Raw genomic sequence first — 24,223 nt, 5'->3', positions numbered from 1 at the left:
ATAAAACTAACCCTACATAACAATATTCCCACGGTAATCATACAGAATAGCAATTTCCTATTGCCATGGTGTCTCCCATCTCTTCCCTCCATCCTCATAGACTGCCCCCCCCCTTACGCCATAGACCACAAATCACACTATACAGTAAAACCCTGTTCAGTAGAATAACATCAGTGATATGCTTTCTCTTAACATGTATATCTTGTAGCTGACAACAGAGTATGTACATTATATAAATGAATCCAGCTGTGGAATGCTATGAACTCTGGAGCACTTGACACCTCCAATGCTGCGGATACTGTAGCTGTGGATAGAATTGCCGCTGTTGTTGATTAGTGTTGTTGTTGATACTGTTGTTGTTTTTAAGCACATACAGGTGATATTGAGTTTGCGAAGTGTTGCTCCTGTGCTATGCAATTGGTCAAACAACCGAAAGGCTGGGACTTCCCAAGTGGTTTCTTGATTGAGCTTTCACGTTTCCCTGGAAGGCAAGAGGAAGTAAAAAAAATATTAAAAACAATCACAACAACAAACAAAAACGTAAACAGAATATCATGAACCAAACACCATTAAAACATCCATACTGAATAAATTTAGTCCTTGGAAGAAGGCTAGTATCTGCAATACACACTGCTTGCACTGATCCCTCAGGAAAAGTGTCAGTATCCAATTAGTGTCCATGCAATGCATACAGTGACAGCCATACAGCTGCAAGGGTGTGCACGTTCTTATCAAAAAGCTTCTCATCTCCTCTGGGCAGGCAAAATTATTTTAGAACATGCACAGTAGGAATTCTGGTTGGTATCCTGTGAATCTGTAAGTTAATCACTATCTTGTGAATTGAAGGAACTCTTAATTGCTTGAATCGGTTTTTCACCCTCATTCAAGGCCATTTTCTTCAAAGTTTTTGGAATGAGCTATCTCATCGCCTACATAATTAACCTGTCGTGTAGGTGGCTGTGTGAGAGACGGATATGTCCCTGGTAACCCAGAATTCCTACAGAGGAATGTAGTTCCTCATCCAACAGCATGTATTACAATAACCATACAATTTTAACCAAACCCTCCTTAAAAAGGTTAGTGTCTTACTTTGTACAGTACAACACACACACACACACACGCACGCACGCACGCACACACACATTCACGTATGCACAAATACTTTTTCCAAAGCTACAGATTACACGTACAAAAAAATAAATGCACTAGAACACTCGCACTCAGGCAGACACAGACACAAAGAGACACACATACACACAAACTCACTCACAGCGCACACACACATATACTATATATATAGATATATATAGATGTATATACACACTATTTTGTCAACCATTTACAAGGACACGTTTTTCAATCTCACAAAAACCAAACAAAGTTCAGGCACAAAAATCACTCGGAGTTGAGTTACAATCAAACAAAAACCCTGCACTCACCGAAACTACCACACCAACCAAACTAAACGTAGGGAATATGTAAGAATGATAATCATGACAAACAACAAAAAGGTTTCTAATCAAAAGCAGAAGTCCATAAGAAAAAAAAATCAAATATACCCATATTTGATGGACTAGCGATTACCAGCTGGGTAAATTTGCTCTTGGCAAAGCACCTTCAAATAGGACTACAAAAATAGCATGTCATGATAATCAGTTGCTTACAAAAATACAAGGTGACATTACAGTTGTTGATCAGTGTTTTCAGGACAAAATAATAAGAGGAAACTCACAACGCACCAAACACAGTTCATGGTCGCCACAGTAACTCGCCATGCAGTTGAGCATGGTGAATCAAGGCAACGGCCCAAAACAAAATTGCTAATGGCAACCATCACAGGCAATATCGCCACAGCAACCAACACAGGCCAATTAACTTACAACGCAGTGAGAGGAAGGGGGAGGTTTTAGCGGTTGCTAAGGCAACCTTAGCCATAGCGATGCAGCCTCCACGATATATGTATGGACAGGACAGTCTTGAGAGTGGTGTGATGTTTTATGTTCAGGAAAAATGATGTATGACACAGCACAGAAAAAAAAAACAATAAATGAAAAGTAAAATAAAAATTAATGATGAGCAATACTTGTTTTCAGCCCTACCATAAAATACTGGTTAAATAAAACATTGAATTGTGCAAAAACTACACTGGATAACAAATTCACCTCTGGCTAGTTATTGAGCACAATAAATAGAACGGCCACTGGTAAACAAGCCCATTATCTTCACTGATCCTTTTGTAATATACTCTAAACTGGTGTTTCATTTACAGTACTTCAATCTCACTCAAATTAATCTAGGGTTATTGACATGTTAACATCCTACTGAAAGACAGATAATCCTTTAAATACTGACACCCTGATTACATCCATTCTGTTCCAAAACCGTTCACACACCCTGCCCACTGTCTATCAAGCCAACCCTGCCCTACTCCCTCCTTTTTCCTCTTCCAGCTGCCACTCCACTCACCATCTTCAATAGGGTCTGTTGGCATCCTTGGGCCTCTTCAGCTGCACCTTCAGTCTCTTCATGCCAATCTGGAAGCCGTTCATGGCCTGAATGGCTGTCTGGGCGCTTGATGGATTGTCAAAACTCACAAACCCTGAAGGGGAGAAACAACAGATGAAAGAATCAAACAAAATTCTTGATGATATGGAATCAAAACAGTGGTGCAGGACTGAAAATATTAAAAAAATATATACAAGAAATCTGGAGGATTTTATGGGAATAGCTTATTGACTATTGCAGTTCTGTACAGCTCACTGGGTGGAGGGTGACACTACAACAGTTAGAGGTTATTCTTTTTTGGGGGGGGATTTCCCCCCCCCTTTTTTTCTCCCAAATTGTATCTGGCCAATTACCCTACTCTTCCAAGCTGTCCTGGTCACTGCTCCCTCCCCCTCTGTCGATCCAGGGAGGGCTGCAGACTACCACATACCTCCTCCGATACATGTGGAGTCGCCAGCCGCTTCTTTTCACCTGATAGTGAGGAGTTTCGCCAGGGGGACGTAGCGTGTGGGAGGATCACGCTACTCCCCCCAGTTCCCCCTCCCCCCTGAACACGCCCCGAGTTAGAGGTTATTCTCTGCTGTGGTTATAATCATGCCAAAATTAAATACACTCAAGGGTACTGTAAGGTACTTTGGATAAAAGTCTCAAAACGATATTGTTTTATTAAAATATGGTATGTTTGTTCTTGCATCAGAAAAAAAACCTCTGAGGACCGTATAAAAAATACAGGGCAACAATAATTTACCATCATAAAAACCCCCAACACCAACATCATTACTCACCAAAGCATTTGCTCTGGTTGGTGGCTCGGTCGACAAAAACCTTGGCTGAAATGACGTTGCCAAAGGGCAGGAACATCTGCAGCATCTCGGAGTCGGTGAACTCTTGAGGCAGGTGGTAGATGAAGATGTTACAGCCCTCAGGACCTGGAGGGAAAGCGAGGGGAGTGGAGAGGAGAGGAGAGACCGATATGACAAGAGAGGACAGGGGGTTAGGGGCTCTTTCAGGCATCCAGTGGGAATTGCAGTGTTGAAGAAGCACTCACAGAATAGCAATGCTGCAATAATGCACATAATTTTGGAATTCTTTTGTGCCCGTAATTTCAGATGGATGGTACAGAATGACAGGCCAGTCAAAATGACTGTCTCCAAAAATGAATGTAAGGCTATTATCCTGACACCTCATTTCCATTTACATAGTGAGTGCCTAGCATGCAGTCAAAAGTACAAAAAAAAAAAAAACAGGAAAATGTAGAAAACAATATTTTTGAATTAAAGCGAGTCTTGTGCTGAAAACTATGTTTTGGAAAACCCACTATTGTATTGTGCTTTAATAGGAAATCATATTACAATAGAAAAACTGAAAAACAGAGGAAATACATCCATAACTTAGATTTGCTGTCGATTTGGCAAATGAACAGACTGCTTCCAAAAGGAGATATCCACATTTCATCCTCAGCCAGTCATTTCATAAGACTTACACCTGCTCCTACAACATGACTTGTTCCAGCATGCACTTTATATCCAATGCCTTTCGAGCTTTAAAAAAACACTGACATTTTCATAAGCTGCATCCTCTATAAAATTTGAGATACTGAATAGCAAACCTCAGCTGACTTGGTTGAATATAGTCTGATGAATGCATGTAATGATGGAGATCTTTTCTCCCAGCTTCGAGCTTTATAAATGTACCTTCTCGTTGCTGCAGCTGTTGGGGCTGCTGTGGCTGCTGTGCCACTAGTGTGGGCTGGTGGGGGAATGGCTGGCCCACCAGGCCATACGCAGCAGGATAGGTGGCTGATGGGAGAGGAGGAACATGCGAGAAGAGAGGGAGTATGAAAGAGAGCAATAGCAAGCCTTTCAGTTTCCTGAGAGAGTGTTTCACAGCATCGGGGGTCAGCCAACTGATTCGAGTGACAGAGGTTGGGAGGGGGGTAACACCGCAGCGTGTGCATGTTTTGAATTTGGATGGAAATAACTGTGTCACACATGTGCTGTATAGCTGCATTCGGGCATACATTCTCTAACACTGTTGGAAAGGTTTTGCCGGCACGCTGGTCTTTCCACGTTCGCATACACAGCTTCTATCCATAACATTTAGGGATAGTATTTGTTCACACATGACATGACACTGCCTTCTGTCTCATTCCCCACATGTGTAAGATACCTTAAATTACGCCATCAGCAACTCTAACGTTATTTATTTATTAGTTCGGCATTCTTGATTAGTCAGATAACTGTGCTACACTGCTGGCTATTGATTTCATCCTCTACGCGGAGTGAAAAAAAGCTCTCTTATTTCTTGGTTGCTCTGATTCAGACATTTTGAAATATGCTCTAGCTGATTTACAAATAAATCGCTCGCTCCAGGGCGTCTGGGTAGCAAAGCGGTCTATTCCGATGCCTACCAAGACTGGGATCGCAGGTTCAAATCCCCGTGTTACCTCCGGCTTGGTCAGGCGTCCGTGTTTGCAGGTGGGAACCGGATGTGGGTACGTGTGCTGGTCACCGCACTGGTGCCTCCTCAGGTCAATCAGGGCGCATGTTTGAGGGGGAGGGGGAACCCGGTGGAAGCGTGATCCTCCCACCCGCTATGTCCCCCTGGTGAAACTCCTCACTGTCATGTGTCAGGTGAAAAGAAGCGGTTGGCGACTCCACATGTATCGGAAGAGGCATGTGGTAGTCTGCAGCCCTCCCCGGATTGGCAGAGGGAGGGAGCAGTGACCAGGACGGCTCAGAAAATAGGGTAATGGGCCAAGTACAATTGGGGAGAAAAAGAGGGAAAATAAAACATGAAACAAAAAACAAGATTGCTCGCTCCGGACAAACGCCTGCTGTGAACAAGTCGCACCACATTCCTTGGGATTGGTGCACTCACTCCAATGGAAGCTTCTTAATATGCCAATCTTATGGCTTTTAATTAGTCATTTGGTAATGTTTTGCATTCACAAATGAGCCGAACATGTAAAATTGAGGGAAGAATTATACAGGTTAGGTAGCATTTGTAATATTTATTTATTTATTTTTACAGACGTTCAGCTTGAAGAAGGGCTGATGTACTTACTTTTTTCTTTCTTTTTTTTGGGAATTTCCCCCCCAGTTGTACCCAGCCAATTACCCTACTCTTCCGAGCCGTCCCGGTCACTGCTCCACCCCCTCTGCCGAACCGGGGAGGGCTGCAGACTACCACATGCTTCCTCTGATACATGTGGAGTCGCCAGCCGCTTCTTTTCACCTGACAGTGAGGAGTTTTGCCAGGGAGACATAGCGCGTGGGGGGATCACGCTATTCCCCCCAGTTCCCTCCCCCCTGAGCAGGTGTCCCGACCGACCAGAGGAGGCGCTAGTGCAACGACCAGGACACATACCCACATCCAGCTTCCTACGCGCAGACATAGCCAATTGTGTCTGTAGGGACACTTAACCAAGCCAGAGGTAACACGGGGATTCGAACCGGCAATCCCCGTGTTGGTAGGCAACGGAATAGACTGCCACGCCACCTGGACACCCTAAGAGCAATCCATATTAAATTAAAATAAATATCTTCCTCTCACCGCATTGTAAGTCAGTATAGAATTGTATGAAATTCCACTTCAAATACAGGGCAGCTAAGGTAACGCTGAGGCTGTGTCTCTCACCTGTGTAGTGCTGCATGCCTGTGTAAGCTTGTTGCAGGGGATCCAGGACAGGACTCTGAGCTGTAACAGAGTAATCAGAGAATAAAAGCACATAGTCACTAACCGCCATATGCAAAAAAACAAAAGCTAAATGCTTTTTAGGGCATATAACATTTGGTCCAAAACATCGCTTTGATTTCCTAAGAATTTTACATCTGCTTTTGCACAGGAAAGCGCGCCATGAACTTGATGAAGACTGTTCCATGATGACACAAGTGAGATTTTTATTCCTATTGAGACCTTTTTGTCACCTTTTGTGTAGTATTTTAGAGTTATACCTTGATATGCATGAACCCCATTAGCATACAGGGCTTCAGTTGCTGACTGCCCATTGGGTGGAGCTGGCACTGAGGCATAACTGTTAACAATTTGTGGAGGCAGGGCAGGAACTGGTGTGGCTGCAATGGAAGGTGGGGTGCTGGTACCTGCAGACAGTTTGTAGATGTATTTTGTATCAATTATGATCAAAAAAAGTTGAATCAGTTCATCTGGACACAATGCTTATTGACAAAAACGCTTCATCACTCATCTAAGTGACCTCTTCAGTCTCAACTGACTGCAGGTATCCCCACCCATGTAATGCCTGCAGTCAGTTGAGACTGAAGAGGTCACTTAGAGGAGTGATCAAACGTTTCTGTGAAGAAACGTTGTATCCAGATGAACTGATTCAACTTTCTTTGACGTTCTTACCTGGATTATTGAGCATGCACAAAAACATATATATCAAATACGGGTGACTTTCTTAACTCTGATGTGAAATAGCGGAATAGTCCAAAGCAGAAATACACAATACTTCACAAAGACAATGAGACAAAGGTAAACAAGGGTCACCTAGGGATTTTAAAGTGGCAATAGACACCTTTTCAACTCCCCCCCTCCCCTAGCATTTCCAAATGGTATTATTGTTTGCGCTGCTGTTGCAAAGAAAACCGGATCGCTTTCCGTTTTCCTCAGAGCCTAGCTCTGTGAAGAAATGATCAACACCACTTTGGAAACAAGAGAGAAGAAAGAAGCATGTTCACTGAAGAGGTAAATTGAAATTGTCACAATTTTATTATCTCCACCAGGCGGTAACCTGGAGGGGATTATGAGTTTGGTTGCGTGCGTGTGTGTGTGTGTGTGTGTGTGTGTGTTTTTTTGTCTGTCCGCAGCTAATCTCGCAAACTACTGGAGCTATCAGCCTGAAATTTTTTGTGCACAGTTATGACTGTATGACCAAGAACCCCTCGTGGTTGCAGTGATTCAAACCCTTTGAAAAAACTTTGTTCTTGCTATCGCTGTTCCCTCTCTTCATTCACTTTCTAGCTCGCTTGACCAACGGTGCTCTCTGTCGCTGCCCAATCTGAGCCAACCATGTGCATGTGCGCCTCTTTTGGTTGTACAACAGTTGATGCACTACCTTCGTGCCGTAAATCGAGCTTTCATTTTCATGGGAGATCATACCCGATGGCAGACAGAATTGCATAGTGAAAGCAAGGCTTATAGGGAACCAATCTATAAACGCCGGTGTCATTATTTTATAACCATTACATTGTGCAATTAACATTAACTCTATAATGGTAAATTTTGTTTTTTTTTGTGGCTTTTTTCCCCTCTTTCTCTCCCCAATTGTACTTGGCCAATTACCCAATTTTCTGAGCCGTCCCGGTCACTGCTCCCTCCCTCTGCCAATTCGGGGAGGGCTGCAGACTACCACGTGTCATCCGATACATGTGGAGTCGCCAGGCACTTCTTTTTACCTGACAGTGGGGAGTTTTGCCAGGGGGACATAGCAGGTGGGAGGATCATGCTATTCCCCCCAGTTCCCCCTCCCCCGTGAACAGGGGCCCCAACTGGCCAGAAGAGGCATCAGTGCAGCGACCAGGACACACACCCACATCCAGCTTCCCACCCGCAGACATGACCAATTGTGTCTATAGGGACACCCGACCAAGCTGAAGGTAACACAGGGATTCGAACAGGCAATCCCTGTGTTGGTAGGCAATGGAATAGACTGCTACGCTATGTGGATGCCCTCCATATTGATAAGTTAAAGTAAAAAAATGGTGTCTATTGCCACTTTAATAGTACAGCCAATCCACTTTCTCACGGTTATGCAGTCTGTTTACATTGGAGCAAAAGATGTAATTTGAAATGGCAGACATAATGACTAACAATATACATAATATAAAACAGATTTAGTTGAGACATACACCCTAGAAACTCATGGTTTGGATGGGAATATCCAGGCATCGGTTACATTTCCGTTATCCTGGCCAGTCTTTTTCCTGGTCAGTGCTGTTTGTTTTATTTTTATCCTTTTAGCTCCACCTCTTGGTGGCTTATCAATACTCATACTTCAAACTGTAAAGCAAATCTAATCAGGTCTAGCCACGGCAGGCATCTTTTCCTCCCGTTACCTGAGGAGGGGGTGATGGATGCGATTGGCGTGGCAATGATGCTGCTGGGGTTCAGGGCAGCAAGCTGTTGCATCTGAACAGCTGCAACCGTGGCGACGGGGGATAGATAGGCTGATTGGGCCACGAGCGCCTGCTGCTGCACCAACTAGAGGATGGGGAGGTGGTGTTGGTGTGTGTGTGTGTGTGTGTGTGTGTGTGTGTGTGTGTGTGTGTGTGTGTGTGTGTGTGTGTGTGTGTATAGAGTGAGTTGTAAGAGGGGCAGGAGGAAGTGGGAGAAGGAAGGGGACAAAGAAGGGAGGGGAGATAAAATGAGAGTTGTGTCTCTCCATGGTGTATATTACATGCACAGGGGATTTGATAGGATTAGAACACATTTAGAGTGTCTTGATTGAAATGGTAGGATTGTGCTATTTTCATGAACAGCATAAAGGATGAGACATCTCTTACAACAAAACAATCTGTGTGCGTGTGCGTGTGTGTAACTCACAGCCTGTGTGTAGGCATTATAGGCCCCGAGGTGAAGGGTCATAGGGCTGATGACCCCCAGCTGAGAGGCCACCTGCTGCATTCGCCGGATCCCTCTCTCTTTCTCTGAGTCGGCGAACTTCACCACCAGGCTAGACGACGCACCCTGTAGGGTTGAACGGAGAAAATCCCTATTCCATGCCTCCATTGACTTTCCTCGTAGAGCAACTGCCCCACCAGTGAGAAGAAACCTTTATTTTAAAAGCTAATTTTGCTGGATGTTTCATCATACTGCCACCTCAATGTGGTGACGTTGATGCTTTCCCATTTGTTTTGTTTTTTTGCCGGACTATTTCATTTCTTATAGCAAGATGGATGGTGCTTTACCACAACAACTTGCTTCCACCTCTCAATGTGCAACGCAAGTCATTATATCACCTGTGTATTTCTGTGCACATTTTAGAGACACCCTCTCAGCACCACAGGCATGCTTCAAATTCATCTGTGCTAACTCTGAAACTGTTCCCGAATTGAAGGAAAGTGCAACGGCCTTGCGGTCATGGTGACCGTCCCACAAAGGAAGGTTACAGATTTGATTACTGCAACAGCCATAAATCTAGTTGGAGTGTCCTTGTGCAAGACGTTACACTCCTACTGGTTGGCTCCTAGTAAGCCACTTGAATAGGCGTGTCAGCTAAATGTCCGGATGGCTAAAATGTAACGTAAAATTGGGTGGGGACAATTACGCAATTAAAATCAAGGCTTATACTGAACGATGCTACGTTATGATTAAACAATTTGTTATGTCAAACACATGGATGATTGTCTATGAGACCAGACATAAAATAAAGAAAAATAAAATAACCTCAGAACTAAAGAAGATGGCTCTCTAGCCTTCTCAGTTAAATTTACTTGTTGTTAAATCTGTTCTGTACAACGCCATACTGTGGAATGACCTACAGAAGAATAATGGGAGCAGAAGAGGACATTTCACAAACACTTTGTCCTCTCTCCCAGATGAAATGTAGTGTGTGGTTTGTGCGCTTGTGTGCTGTGTGTGTACACGTGTGTGCATGTGTGCATGTGTATGAGTCTGTGTGTGTGCATGTGTGTGTGTGTAGGAGGTCAGGAAAGAGAAGTGGTGACTGTTGGCTGAGTCACCATGTTAAGTGTCTAAATCACTAGCTTCAGTGTGTGTGTGTGTGTGTGTGTGTGTGTGTGTGTGTGTGTGTGTGTTGGCGCACGTGTATGCGCACAGGGCTTACTGGTAGAGTGCGGCTCCCGTGTAGAGCACTGATGGCAGACTGGGCCTCGGTGTTGTTCTGGAATTTTACGAATGCACACCCTACATGAAACAACGCAGTGTTACAAGCGGCCACACACCGATGCACACAAAAACGCAGGAACGGACGCTCTCACAACACACACACATAGTCCTGTAGGTAGAAAATACATCTTCCTAAAAATACATTAAGAGCTATCTTAAGTTCAATGCCTCATTGATTACCGTGGCATCATTAAGCCTGGTCCACGGAACACTCATTGCTTCATCAATCACCGTTCGTAAAGCATCACATGCATCATTAGCCCTGACCCATAAAGCCTATTGCCACATTAGTCATGCCTCATACAACAAACACAGAAAAATCTAGCAACTATATTTGAACTGTCACCGGACCATGATTTACATACAATATGTCATTAGCATAGTTGTTAGCGGCAGTGTTCATTTACATCCACGTGATGGTGGCGTACAAGTGCAGGGGGGGTTTACGTACCGAGGGGTGGACTAAAAAAAGAAAAAACTGAGCCAAGTCAGAGAGTAGAGTCTTGCCTTTTCTCATGTGATGTAAATTGAAATGGCTGTTAATTCACCCCACAAATGGTGACGTTGGGAATAGTTACGACAGAATGCGTGAGCTGGTGGGTGGTGAGGATGGCTATTTAACTTTCGCTGGATCAACTTGATACGAAAATCAACATTAATTCCATTCACTCACAAATGACCAAATTAATTGGAAAAAACTTCACTTATTGCGGAAAGTTTTTTTTTTTAATTTTTAGAAATGCGATTATCCAGAGCAACTTTCTGTCAATGGAGTGTACAGTGCCTTGCAAAAATATTCAACCCCCTTGACAGTCATCAATAATTTCTGGATTATAAAAGATACTCACACATCTGTTCCTGAACAATATTATTTTTGTGAACCCATAAGCTCTAACTGCATGTTCCCAAAGCCAAAATAAGTTATGTTTCGCTGGCTTTTTTTTTTTTGGTCCCCTTTTTTTACCCAATTGTACTTGGCCAATTACCCCACTCTTCTGAGCTGTCCTGGTCACTGCTCCACCCCCTCCGCTGGTCCGGGGAGGGCTGCAGACTACCACATGTCTCCTTCGATACATATGGTGTTGCCAGCTGCTTCTTTTCCCCTGACAGTGAGGAGTTTCGCCAGGGGGACGTAGCTTGTGGGAGGATCATGCTATTCCCTCTAGTTCCCCCCGGAACAGGCACCCGGACCAACCAGAGGAGGCGCTAGCGCAGCAATCAGGACACCTACCCACATCCAGCTTCCAACCCATAGACAACGCCACGGCCAATTGTGTCTGTAAGGATGCCCAACCAAAGCCGGAGGTAACACGGGGATTTGAACCAGGATCCCCGTGTTGGTAGGCAATGGAATAGACCGCCACACCACCTGGATGCTCTCGCTGACTTTTTATTAATAAATTAAAGACTAAAATATACTGCTTGCATAAGTATTCAACCCCTTGTGCTCTGAAAGTTTCAAGTTTACACAAATGACAAATTATTCCTAAAACAATCTCAGGTTAACACAATTGGACATAATTAGTGTGTATCTGTAAGACTTTAAAGCAACGGTCTCGTTTAAGGGTATAAAAAGCACTCTGTGTAAAGTTCATTAGCCGGGCATGAACGCCATCAGAAAATGGAGACAAAGGAGCATAATACTGAAGTAGGAGACAATGTGATTAAAATGCAGAAGGTGGGAAAGGGATACAAAACAATATCTAAGTGTTTGGCTGTCCCACGGAATACTGTTGGATCCACTGTCAGAAAGTAGAAGCTGTATCACACCACCTAGACGCTCTGTAGGACAGGCCGTCCCTCAAACCTAAGTGTCCGAGCAAGACGTGGGCTGGTGAGGAAAGCCACAGATGATCCTGCAATCACTTTGAAGGAGCTCCAGAGGTCAGTGGCTGAAACTGGAGTAAATGTGCATGAGTCAACCATATCACAGGCTCTCCATAAATCTGGCCTGTATGGGAAGATGGCAAGAAAGAAGCCGTTGCTCAAAACTATGCATATAAAAGCATGCTTGGAGTTTGCTACCAAGCATGAGCGAGACCAGTTAGGATGTGGGTAAAGGTTTTGTGGTCAGATGAGGCGAAAGTTGAGCTTTTTGGCCAAAACTCAAATCGTTATGTGTGGCGCAAACCTAACACTGATCATGCCCTAAAAAACACCCTCCCTACAGTGAAGCATGGCGGCGGCGGCAGCATAATGCTATGGGGTTGCTTTTCATCTGCAGGCACTGGGAATCTTGTTCAAATTGAGGGAAGAATGGATGGAGGTAAATACAGGGAAATATTGGAAGAAAACCTGTTGCAGTCTGCCATAAAACTGGAGCTTGAGAGAAGGTTCACCTTCCAGCAGGACAATGATCCTAAGCACAAGGCTAAAGCAACAATGGCATGGCTCGGCAACAAAAAACGTTTTGGAGTGGCCAAGTCAAAAGTCCAGACCTCAACCAGTCCAGTCCAGAGGCGCCATCCCAGCAACCTGCAAGACCTGTACAAATTCTGCCAAAGAAGAATGGACAAAAATTACTCCAGAAGAATGTACAAAGCTTGTACATACTTACCCCAAGAGAATCACGGCTGTTATTGCAGCAAAAGGGTAGTCCACAAAGTATTGATATGTGGGGGTTGAATACTTATGCAAGCACTATATTTTACTTTTTAATTTATTAATAAAAACTCAGCAAAACATAACTTATTTTGGCTTTGGGAACATGTTGTTAGAGCTTATGGGTTCACAAAAATAATATTGTTCAGGAACAGATGTGTGAGTACCTTGTATAATCCAGAAATTGGTGAAGACTGTCAAGGGGGTTGAATACTTTTGCAAGGCACTGTATATGAGTTTGTGTGTGTGCATATATGCGTGTTTGTGTGTTACGGTTACAGGACGTTACTGCACCTTTGCTGGTACCATCAGGTCCGCGGAGCACCGTGCACTCCTCTATGCTGCCGAACGGCTCAAACATCTTCCTCACGTCAGTGTCCGCCTGCTGCTTTCCCAACATACCTACAAACAGCTTCCTGTCTTCTGAGGGGAAGGAGAGTCGAGTGGGCAAGTCAAGGAGGAGAAGTGGAGTGTGAATATAAGACAGATAAAGGGAAAGTTTAGAGAGTGGTTGTGTTATGTTGGGGTGTGTGTGATAATGATGATGATATGGGTAGTGAAAAAAATTGATGAATGGGGGAATTGAGATAAAATAAGGAGCAAAAAAAAAAAGGGGGGGGGTGCTTAGTCACTGTACACAGACAAGCAATACAGAAATGAACGTGTGGTGACAAATTATCCATCATCTACACCAGGATTATTTTACAGAACATTTTTTGATATGACAATTTCTCCTGCTATACTTCAGAAAGCCACCAGAGAGCAATAACGGGGGGGGGGGTATTATTGCAACCCACAAACAGTATCTGGCAGTGACTGGAATTTTTTCCAACCTGTGCTGACGGAGAAGTGGCTCCGTCTGTTCCTGTTGTCCATGACAACAATCTACACTAAACGTGCTGCTGTTTTATGATACTGCTCACCACGGCAAATATTTGGCGTGGAACCGAGAGAATGGGGGCAGATTTTTCTTCTAAGTGTGGGATGCAGGTAGATCTTCACGCCACGTGAAACACAAGTGAGACTGGGCAGAAACGATCCGCAGCACTCAAACGGTTTAGATGGATTTGCTCTAAAACATGCTCATGTAGTTCTGAAAGGTGCCAGGCTGAGGTAGACACACGGTTTGTGGGGAGCAAACCGGTGGAAATACCAACAAATCTGATTAAAGAATGACCTTAATTCACGATATTGACACTCGTTTCTAGAAAATTCTTGAAACAGGTGAAACGACATGGGAAACCCAGAAGCCATCTCGCCTCACTGAAACAACACAAATAATTTGAGGCTCATTACTAGTCTGAATGACTTGAGGAGATGGACTTCTTTTTTTTCTTCTTTTTTTTTTGCAGTGTATGTAAAGGTGGTATTTGAACACTGGCGGAGGTGTTGTTTGAACAGGTGTTGGTGTTCTGGGGACAGGTGCCTCTTACCCCCTCTGCCCTCGCTGTCCGCTGGCTTCACCTGGATGGGACGGTTCATCTGGAAGTAGAGAGGCCACACACAACACGGTCAGTCCTCGTGGAGGCATCACAGGGATGTGATCAGTAAAACATCACGATACAAAGAAAAACAGGAAAGGCTGCCCTGTCTTGGGTAGGAAAACCTGATACGGGTGCAGTACAAAGGGTCTGAATGTCCATAAAAACGGAATTCTCGAAAGGAAAAGGAAACTCTCCCCACTGCTCCATAATCAAAACCAACTGCTGCAGTTTTATAACCACACTGACAAATAACTTACAGGATCTGTCATTTCTTTGCATAGGCTACAAATTCAGTTGTTGGGGCCTGATAATGTCTGCTGGCGTGTGCCTACAGATGTTTATTATTGCACTCAGCAGACCGGGTGCGATGTGAATTGACCTCCCCTTTTGAAAAGCTGTCTTTTTAATCAGCGTGCTCCATTCACCCACTAATTGCTCTTCGCCAGTTTCTCTGCTAGCTCTATTCCAGCTGTCTTCAGGTGACACTGAGGGTGACATCATGTTCGCGGTTTAAACCCGCTGCCTCTGCCTCTCTCACCCCTCCACTCCCTTGACCATCTCCATCTCTCTCAGAATCACCCCATCCTAATCCTGCCCTCTATCGTTCCTCCTGCCCCTATCAACGCAAAACCAGGAAAAGAACACACCCACACGGGATTGGGGAAGTGATAAGATTAAGAACGTTCGCCGGCTAATCTGGATTACAGGAGCATTCTGAGCCTGACAGAGAGGGTGGGAGAGAGAGCGAGAGAGAGAGAGCGAGAGAGGGGGAGGGAGGGGGGAGGCAGAAGGGAGGATGGAAATAAGAGGGTTAGAAAGGAATGGATAAAAATTGAGTTTAAAAACGAAATGGGAAATAGAGACGAAGGGTAAGGAGAGAGCGCAACCGAAACAAAGAGAGAATTAGGCGACCTTTTCATAATTCATCAAAAGACAATCCGCTGAAATGACATTTTTTAAACATTTCCTTTATTGTCCTCCGTTGTCTGACAGAATCCCTAACCTATTTAAAATTGTGAACACATCAGAAGGCCTATACTGCTCCTCAAATATTTAGGCTGCGGCAGTTAAATGGAGTACTGTGTGTCGAAATGAAAGGAAAAGGAGAAAAGAATGGGAGGATGAAAAGGAGACAGGGTTGTAATAAGGCAAGAGATGAATGTGCACGTGAAAGGAGGTGGGGTAAAAGGGATAAAGGAAAGGTAGCCTAGGTATGTATGGTGGTGTGTTGAGCAGGGGTGAGAAAGAAGAACAGAGGGAAACTCTGTTAAGTACAGCTTAATGAAGGTCTTAATTATGGAGTCAGTGGCATTTCAGCCAGTCACCGATCCTCCGTCAGTGATTGATCTGCTGTGATCGGTCACCGGGGGACAGTATTGATCAGGGCCATAGGTGGCTCCTTCGCCAGGACCAGCATGCACAAACACCGTCATCGCCACATCACCACCACCCCTGAAACATACCACCAGCAGTCCCTGTGTCTCCTTCAGGAAGGTCTAACTGATTACATCAATTAATGGGATGACAGAGAAGATGAGAAAGCAGCGTCTCGGATCTTCAAGTCAACAAAATGTAAACTTAGCTAGGCCTACCTGGTCAGGCTGTCAATGAATAGGTCGGTAATTTATGTTTATATGATGGATATTTTTTTCATCCTCACACAAATCTTCAGCGGAGCACCCATTTATCAAAACCTGCGCTAATTTGTACTTGATTGCAGTCATTATAACATTATTGCTAATGGAGATGGTGACAGTTCATTACATGACAATGCATTATTTAGGTTTTGATAAAATCATTTCGCCAAACATTCGTTTAAGTTATGGGAACCAATAATGATAATAGCAATATAGATTATAACAATAAAATCACAATTTATTTCTCTGTGTCATGCTTATTGTAGTTAGGCCTACTGCGTGTGAATTAAAAATGAATTGTAATCAATTAATGGCACAAGCTCGATTTAAATGACAAATGTGACATGTCTGAATAATGATTAAAAAGAAAAAGCAAAAAAAAAAAAAAAAAAAAAGCAAAAAAAGAAAACCTCAGGGTCCGTATTTATTGCAAGCTGTGTTGAATGACAAACACCTCGTAAGCTGTGGTAGTTGTGATAAGGAGGAGCGGAGCAGATGGCTCAGGAGATTGGAATTAGAAAATACAAGAGGGGGAGAACGTCGGGAAGGGGAGCCATCAAGGCTGCGCCACTTCAGATCAGCTCGGCAACCAGAGCCGCTCCTCTGACGACATTATATATGCTCCCATTGTCCTGACAACCCCGCGAGCAGATCCCACAGCAGGTAAACAAGGTTTGCCCTCAACAACCTGCAGCGAAAGAAAGAAAAAATGAGGTGGGGGGTGGGGGGACAAATGAGGGGGATAGAGGGTAGTTCTAGGTCGAAAGATACAGTGGGATTAGACGTGCATGCGAAAGAGAACGGGGAGGAGGCTCGAAGGGCAGGGAAGGAAAAAAAAAAGAGAAAGAAACCGAATAAAGAAAAAACAAAAGGAGGGCCGGTGCCTGTTGAATATTGGCGCTGCCTCGAGAGCAGATGTAGACGCCGAGAGAAAAATATCTCCCTCCCTCTAAGCCTAAACAACAGAAACACTTTAGAGTCATTTGCTTTCTCTAGCCCTCTCTCCCCTCTTTCATTTTAAAAAACACACAAGCACACTGTGCACAAACAACAGCCCAAACCCAACCTGTCAACAGTTCATTCTGCCGGTGTCTTTCATTCTGCAATTTGTTTTCCTTCACTCCATCTGCAAACACACCCAGTGATATTATGTATGAAATCATGCTCTCAACTAAACCAACACAAATTGTTCTCACATACGTACATGGATAGAAACTGTCTATTTCTGGCAGGCTGTCACGTACACACACACTCTTGGTCACAGCGACATGAGCACACGTCCACACATAGTTAATCTTTCACTCTGTGATGCCACAGGGGGATTTCACTCGGATTATGAGATATTAAATCCATAGATTATCCAATCAAATCACAGTCCGACCCCTTCTCCATAATGCCTGACCCCATCCCATCCAAGTCCATGTGCATAGTACAGTGTAAACAGTTGATTTTCAAGGGTGCGCTAAATGTGCTTTGGATAGGGGATCGTTCCGAATACGGGTGTGTGTAGCCTTGATTATCACGTTTTTCTTGGTGAAAAACATTTTTTTTTTTTTGCATCTCTGAACCAGAACAGTTGATAATCTCCGTCCCCTCAACTCAACCCAGCCATGTTGTTAAGTCTCTAACAGGCTGCGACGTGAGGGTGACACATTTCTGTTGCCTGTTTTCTCTCCAATTTCAATCCATTCTGCCTGTCTGCCCTGAAAAGCAGCGACTCTGAACGGTAAATATATCAGCCGAGACCATCTCGCCTGCTCTTTCAAGAGCATTTACAGGAGGGAGGCAGGGGAGGGTTGGGGGGAGTGGGATGGGGTGGGGGCCACAAAGACAATTTTCCCTCTTTGCCTCCCCTCCGCTCCATCACATTGCGCTGGTCATTGCATCGCGGTGGTTGCCTAGCAACCTGGCATCCCTCATCCCTGCCGTCTCCAGGCAATGAGACCTGCGACCATAATCAACCTGCCATACCATCCCCCCCACTCAGCTCCGCTCCTTTCCTCTCTCTCTCTCTCTCTCTCTCTCTCTCTCTCTCTCTCTCTCTCCCTCTCTCTCTCTCTTCCCCATCTTCATCACAAACACACGTACGCTGGGACACACTCGTGAATAGACTCGGGGGAGTGAAAGACACAGGTGGAAATTGCTCTATTCACATGCATAAACAAACAAACAAACAAAAAAAAAAAAAACCTCAGAAAGAGATTAATAGACACAGATGAATGCATGCGCACACAAAGAGATGCAACAAAGCAACAAAGCAGGCACAAAAGCAGAGATGCATTGAAAATTAAGTACAGTCTGTTAACATTTGGACACAACTACAGATGCTGGCAGATGCACAAATCATGTCCTGTAGAGAAAACTGTAGCCTCTCGCACATTCAGCCAGTCACAGTCTCCGAATCTATCAAACATAAAGAGACAGACAATGCCATGGCTGAGAAGTTCAATAATCTGTAATCAATTATGCTGGCCTCAACGTGTCAATGCCGCTTTCTTGTCATGCGCTGCCCAACCTCGACACTCTCTGGGGTGGAGTTGCAAAGATTGAGGAAAGAGCTTTTGGAAGCGTCGTCCAGCCTTACCGTCAGTGGACGAAACAAGAAATGAACAAAAACCTTTCAAGGCGGAGAAAAATGATCATCCAACAGTAAAAATGTGAACATTTGAGAAGGGAATCGGCTGTTCAATATTCATGTCAAGTGTTGTTTGACTACACTCTGTGTAGCAAGGAAAAGAACTGAATCATGGACAGATTTCTGTGTGTGTGTACCGCTAGGCCCTTTGTCCTAGTTTTCTTTTCCCCCCCTGTTTTAGTGTTTTTTCCCCCCATTTGCATTACTCTCTTTAATTTCCCCCAAGTGCAATGGATATACAGATGCACGTATGCCCATCGGATTACACAGAAGTCCAGAGGAACCCCTTTCCACTGTGTGTGTGTATGTGTGTGTGTGTGTGTCTCTCTCACACACACACACACACACACACACACATGCACACTTGTACCCCCACCCCCTAAAACACGCCATCTATCTCTGTAACAGATGTCTGTATTTAAGCTGATAAACACACTGCCTCAATGCCAACCCCCCACAACCACTGCCACCCACTGTTCATTATGTCAAACTTTCATTCATTTCTCCCCCCCCCCACCCTCCTTTCCTGAACACCTCCTTCCCCCTTTCATTCATCCAATTTCTCTCTAATTCACGCCCATTTAGCTCCCCTATAAATCCAATCTGCATTCATCATTGCAAACCCCCCCACCCCCGATTAATGTAAAAAAATAAAATAAAATTAAAAAAAAAAGGCTGGACAGTCTTTACTGTGCCAGAGCCCTCTCCTGTAACATCCAAGGTGCATACTGACATGCATACGTAAATGAACAAATGCATGAATGCACACTTAACTCCGGATAGATCCATCAAGTGAGCACGCTCACGCGGAAATACATTGCTGCTGATCATCATCATCATCATCATCATCATCATAGACCCCCAGCAAACAGAAGTGAACATGTAGACCAGGTATGGTGTTTTGTGGGCATACTGCCAGCACACAGGTAGATAAAGTAACCTGTTGGCAGGGTGTGCCCTCACATGCGTAATCAAACCACATATTTTTACACTACGAGTGAATAACATCTAAACGCTTGTTCAATATTTTTCTCTGCCTGTCATGATGATGGTCGCACTGGCAACCAATATACTCGCTTCTACTCACCACCTTTCGAGTGTCCTTGACCTGCTTGTTTTCCTTGCAATTAGCTATGCATTTTCTTCCCATCTTGTTTGTTTTGATTCTGGCATTGGTTTTCCTTTCTGTTAAATCTTGCAGCATTTTGCTAAACGTGGGTTATTTCAGCACGTGCCTTGTAAATAAACTGGCTTGACTTAACGGCGAGATTATGAGACTCGTTCACTTTATAATGCTAACTCTGTAATGCTAATGGGCAGAGAGAGCACTCGCATCACTATTAAGTTAACTGTGCTATTGCATTGTATATCAATAGCAGAACACTTGCAAGTCTCTGGCAGCACAAAATACAGCATATTCATTAACAAAGTGACCATGCCTTCCAAAAGCTCCTACATCCAGTGTAAAAAGCACCCGGGCCTGTGCTATAAATACCCGATGCATTTATTTCAGACTATTGATAAACCCCCTCAGTCTGAGTCGTCATGGCTGAGTAAATGTCAGGCTTAGTCAGACGCTCCACTCACACTCAGAGGAGGCCCTTGTTTTTCATACAGATGGATCGAGGATGGAAAACAACATTTTACTCTCCTAGATCGCATGTGCAGAAACACGAGAAAAGGGACTCTCTGTCCAAACAGGGATCTCATATCCCCCATCAACTTCAAACAAGATCTGTGGATGTGCCGATCTCTGGGCACATACGCAGCTTGCAAAAGCACGTGCGCGCGCGCACACACACACACACACACACACACACACACGCACACACACACACACACACACACACACACACACACACACACACACACACACAAGCAGCCTCCCCCCCTTCATTAAGCCATGTTAGTCTGAGCACCTGCCCTGCCCTCCCCTCCCCCATTGCATATGCACTAATGCACTAACACACACACACTCACATGCACATACACACTACATTTTCACTCATGTAAAATCTCACTGCCATACACACTTCCAACTATATCCTTACATCTGCCACATAAAAACATGTGTTTTCTGTAAATATGGAAATGTCACTCAAACCCAGCCTGAGTGAGAGAGATCTACAGATGTTTTGCTAGCGTGGGGTTTATATCTGTCATCTCTCCAGGTGCAGATATGAGCGGGTTCAGGGGCCCGGTTAGTGAAATGGTGTGTGGTTTTAGTGGTTAAATAAATGTGGAGAGAGGAGGTTTCTGTGTCTCTGTTAGCCCCATAACAACTGACCAGCTAGACACACTGGCCTGGCAACAGGACTCAGCCTGCCCAAGATAGTACGGTGATGGAACGATAAGACCGGAGCAGACAAGAGGACAAGATGTCCAAACAGGACAGAATGAGAGTACAGCTTATGAGTGAACCTCAACTGGATCCCCCCCCCCCCACCGCTCTCTTCCCATTTTCATCACGCCATAAATCCACTTCTTATTGTCGTGCTTCTCTTCTTCCGATTTCGCACCCGTTTTCTCACTTTTCCCCCGACTTCAGCGGCGTGTTTTTGACACAATCTCTTCCTTTTTTCCTCTCACACGCAAGATACAGACGGGCTCTCTCTCACCTGAAATTAAACACGAGACCAGGTGCCACTACGGTGTGACCATCTGCTCTCCCCTCCCTCTTGCCTTTCTTTCATTTCTCTTTTCCTCATCGTCTGTCACTCATTCTGCGAGCACCTTTCACCCTCACGTCTATTGTTGGCGCGGGGAGAAATTGTAAAAGGCAGCTCGGATACATCCCCTCCAAAGAGAGAGGGGGTGGGGGACATGGTGAAAATCTTTAAAATAAAGCGGTGCCGAGTGTTAATGACATCCTTCAGCCCTTTCTGTATTCAGGTGTGCTCTCTCCTCTCAGTGCTATAATTGCTTTCATGTTATTTCTTTTGTATTGCAGCGGCCCTGAGATGACAAAGTTAATTATTCTTTGGCGGTGCAGGTGCAATTAGATGACAATTACACCACAGCTGGTAGCAGGGGTGGGAGGCAGGTCTGTGTGGGTGGGTGTGTGAATGGGTAGCTAATAAGATGGTTTCCATCTTTTTTTTTTGGGGGGGGTGGATTGACAGAACACAAGGAGGTGTGAGTGTGTGTGTGTGTGTGTGTGGGGGGGTGTCGTTGGACTCTCCTACGAGGCTTAGAGGTAAGAAGGGGACGAGGAGAGCCGCTGGGGGAATTGGACAGGAGAGAGGGGTTTTAGTCACCGCAAACCTGCCTGCTGATCCCCTCGGAGAGGTCAGAGAGGTCAGACTACTGTCATGCTAATAATGGGATTTATATGGCTGCTACCTCAACAGGAACCACCTCCTCCATGAACACCCTGCCCCCCAAGCCACGGGCCAAACTAGTCACTTGTTCCTTCACTCTCACATACTGTAGTCAAGAACTGACAGAACTAGAGGGGAAGAAAGAAGTAAATGATGAATATTTCAACAAAAAATAACCCAAAAAAGGAAACGGGGCAAAAATGTTGTTAGTAAAAGAGGAAGATGGCTGACTGACAAAGAGAGGAAATGATACGTGGAGGAGCTCGGGAGCACGCCTGTCCCAGTAATTCCATGCCTCCTCTCTCATTTAGGCTGTCATTACAGAGACATGGCTGTCATGTCATATTTAGCTCAGTAAATGTCACTTGGCAGCACACCTGCTGCGTGGCTACACTAATAAAGCTTGGTTTAACTTTGATTAGGATCCCCAGTGAGAAAGAGAGAGAAAGAAAGAGGGAGGGAGGCAGAGAGAGAGAGAGAGAGAGAGAGAGAGAGAGAGAAAGGGAGAGAGAGAGAGAAAGGGAGAGATATTTGAGCAAAAATAAGAAACGGCAAAGTCAGTTCAAGCAGCATGCCTCGAAGCTGTCTCTTCCAAGCTAAGATGTGTGGTGAGATGACTCAGACCTTAACTGGATGGATACGTCTGGATGCATCACATATGAAACATAGAAAGGAAGCAGCCTCTGACCTTAAATGGTGCATATCAGCTAAAGGGGAAGTCAGGCCAAGATGTCAGAGTGATTTTGTTTTCCTGTGTGTGTGTGTGTGTGTGTGTGTGTGTGTGTGTGTGTGTGTGTGTGTGTGTGTGTGTGTGTGTGTGTGCACCGAGATGAAATGCCAGATGCACTGCATCTCATATATATCAATTGTTGAGGGCTGCCGGTGACTTGGAAAGACAACAACACACTCACCCCTGGTAATGTCTTCTGCTCGTGCAGTGCATTCTGGGCTTTGAGGGCAGACTCGCGTGCGCAGTAAGTCAGGAAGGCACATCCTGAAGGGGAGGATTGTTTGTCAGTGTAAGCAATGAAGTAAACATGCTTCTGTTACCTTTTCATGCTCTGAATGTCAGGTGTCAAGCCCGCATTCACAATGTTGGAATTAGCTACAGCGACTTCCTGGAAAAAGCTGTCTGCTCCTAAGGCCATGTTCCATTATGAATACTGATACCACAATGAGAATAACGGCATTTTGACTTAATTCACAGAAAGCCCCCTTGGTCTTCGTTCTTATTTTATTCTGTCCAAAGGCAGAATAAAAGGGCATTTTACAGACCACCATTCTTATTATGAATGTGAGCTCATTTGCCTTGCCTGATAAATGAGGGTAGATTTGAAAAAAAAAGAAAAGAAAAGAAAAAAAACAACATACTGCTAATTAGCTATCCAATGACCCATAAGAGATATATAGGATTATTAGATCTTGAATTCTAATGCCCACTGGAGACTAAAGGAGACTATTCAGAAATAAGCACTCAAAATGACAGTTTAATATCATGCTGTTCATGAATGAACGTATGCGGTTCCACATAATAGCAAAGGCCTTCATTAACCTTTAGGGTCCCCACAAATCACGAATATGCAAATGAATGCAGAATAAGTGCTCTAGGTGTTAGAGGAGTGATACCACCTGCTCCATAGGACTACGTCGCACTGAACGACTGATAGTTTATGTGGATGTATAATGACTTGGTTTTCTGTAATCAGATCGTTGCTAGACCAGTGATTATAGTCGACTATTAACCAGCCTAAATCTGTGTAGGCCTATACTCCTCATGTTAGCATGTTTTATTCCCCGTGGCAAAGCGGATGTAAATCAATACTGATATATCTGTTCAGAACGTTACAATGGAATAGCTGACTGGAAATTATTTGCTATGATAACTTATAGGTAAGTTATTATTGTAATTATAAATTATTAGGTATAGATCATCAGTAATACCGTCCACCTTTCCATGAGGTGCGTAGGAGACCTTTAAAATGAAAAGTAAAGTTGTTATTTACCTTTGTGCATGCCTGTGTATTTGTCCTTTATGACCGTTAACTCATATATCTTCCCAAACTGTTCAAAAATGGGCTTCAGGTCCTTCTCCTCCAAGTTCCGGGGTATCTGCCCGATGAAGAGCTTGATTGCGTCGGCCTCCTTCATTGAGAAGTATTGAGGGATGACACA

General features: G+C 44.4%; 1 protein-coding gene across 2 annotated transcripts; it reads right to left on the bottom strand.

Annotated features, from left to right (window-relative positions):
* Positions 1-2,471: 2,471 nt before the first annotated feature.
* Positions 2,472-24,199, bottom strand: celf3a (cugbp, Elav-like family member 3a). Of its 2 annotated transcripts, none has more exons than XM_056298319.1 (12): positions 24,055-24,199; positions 22,963-23,045; positions 14,409-14,457; positions 13,270-13,398; positions 10,313-10,392; positions 9,070-9,213; positions 8,583-8,727; positions 6,462-6,608; positions 6,145-6,204; positions 4,200-4,304; positions 3,291-3,434; positions 2,472-2,599 (listed from the first exon to the last, which is right to left on the bottom strand). In XM_056298319.1, the coding sequence occupies exons 1-12, from the start codon at positions 24,197-24,199 to the stop codon at positions 2,472-2,474; spliced, it is 1,359 nt and encodes a 452-aa protein (XP_056154294.1). The 2 variants fall into 2 exon arrangements, with proteins under 2 accessions (XP_056154294.1, XP_056154293.1); XM_056298318.1 differs by having other exon boundaries at positions 13,270-13,395.
* Positions 24,200-24,223: the final 24 nt, after the last annotated feature.

The sequence above is a fragment of the Lampris incognitus genome, chromosome 18 (genome assembly GCF_029633865.1).
Source record: "Lampris incognitus isolate fLamInc1 chromosome 18, fLamInc1.hap2, whole genome shotgun sequence".
Lineage (NCBI taxonomy): Eukaryota > Metazoa > Chordata > Actinopteri > Lampriformes > Lampridae > Lampris > Lampris incognitus.
Note: the sequence above shows the minus strand (reverse complement) of the source record. Positions and strands in the feature narration are given on the sequence as shown.

Coding starts and splice junctions, on each gene's coding strand:
- celf3a (XM_056298319.1), bottom strand. CDS start 24,199: ATGAAGGAGGCCGACGCAATCAAGCTCTTCATCGGGCAGATACCCCGG. Junction 13,399..14,408: donor GGACAGCGAGGGCAGAGGGG/GTAAGAGGCACC, acceptor CCTTCCCCTCAG/AAGACAGGAAGCTGTTTGTA. Junction 6,609..8,582: donor ATCCATCACCCCCTCCTCAG/GTAACGGGAGGA, acceptor AACTGTCTGCAG/GTACCAGCACCCCACCTTCC.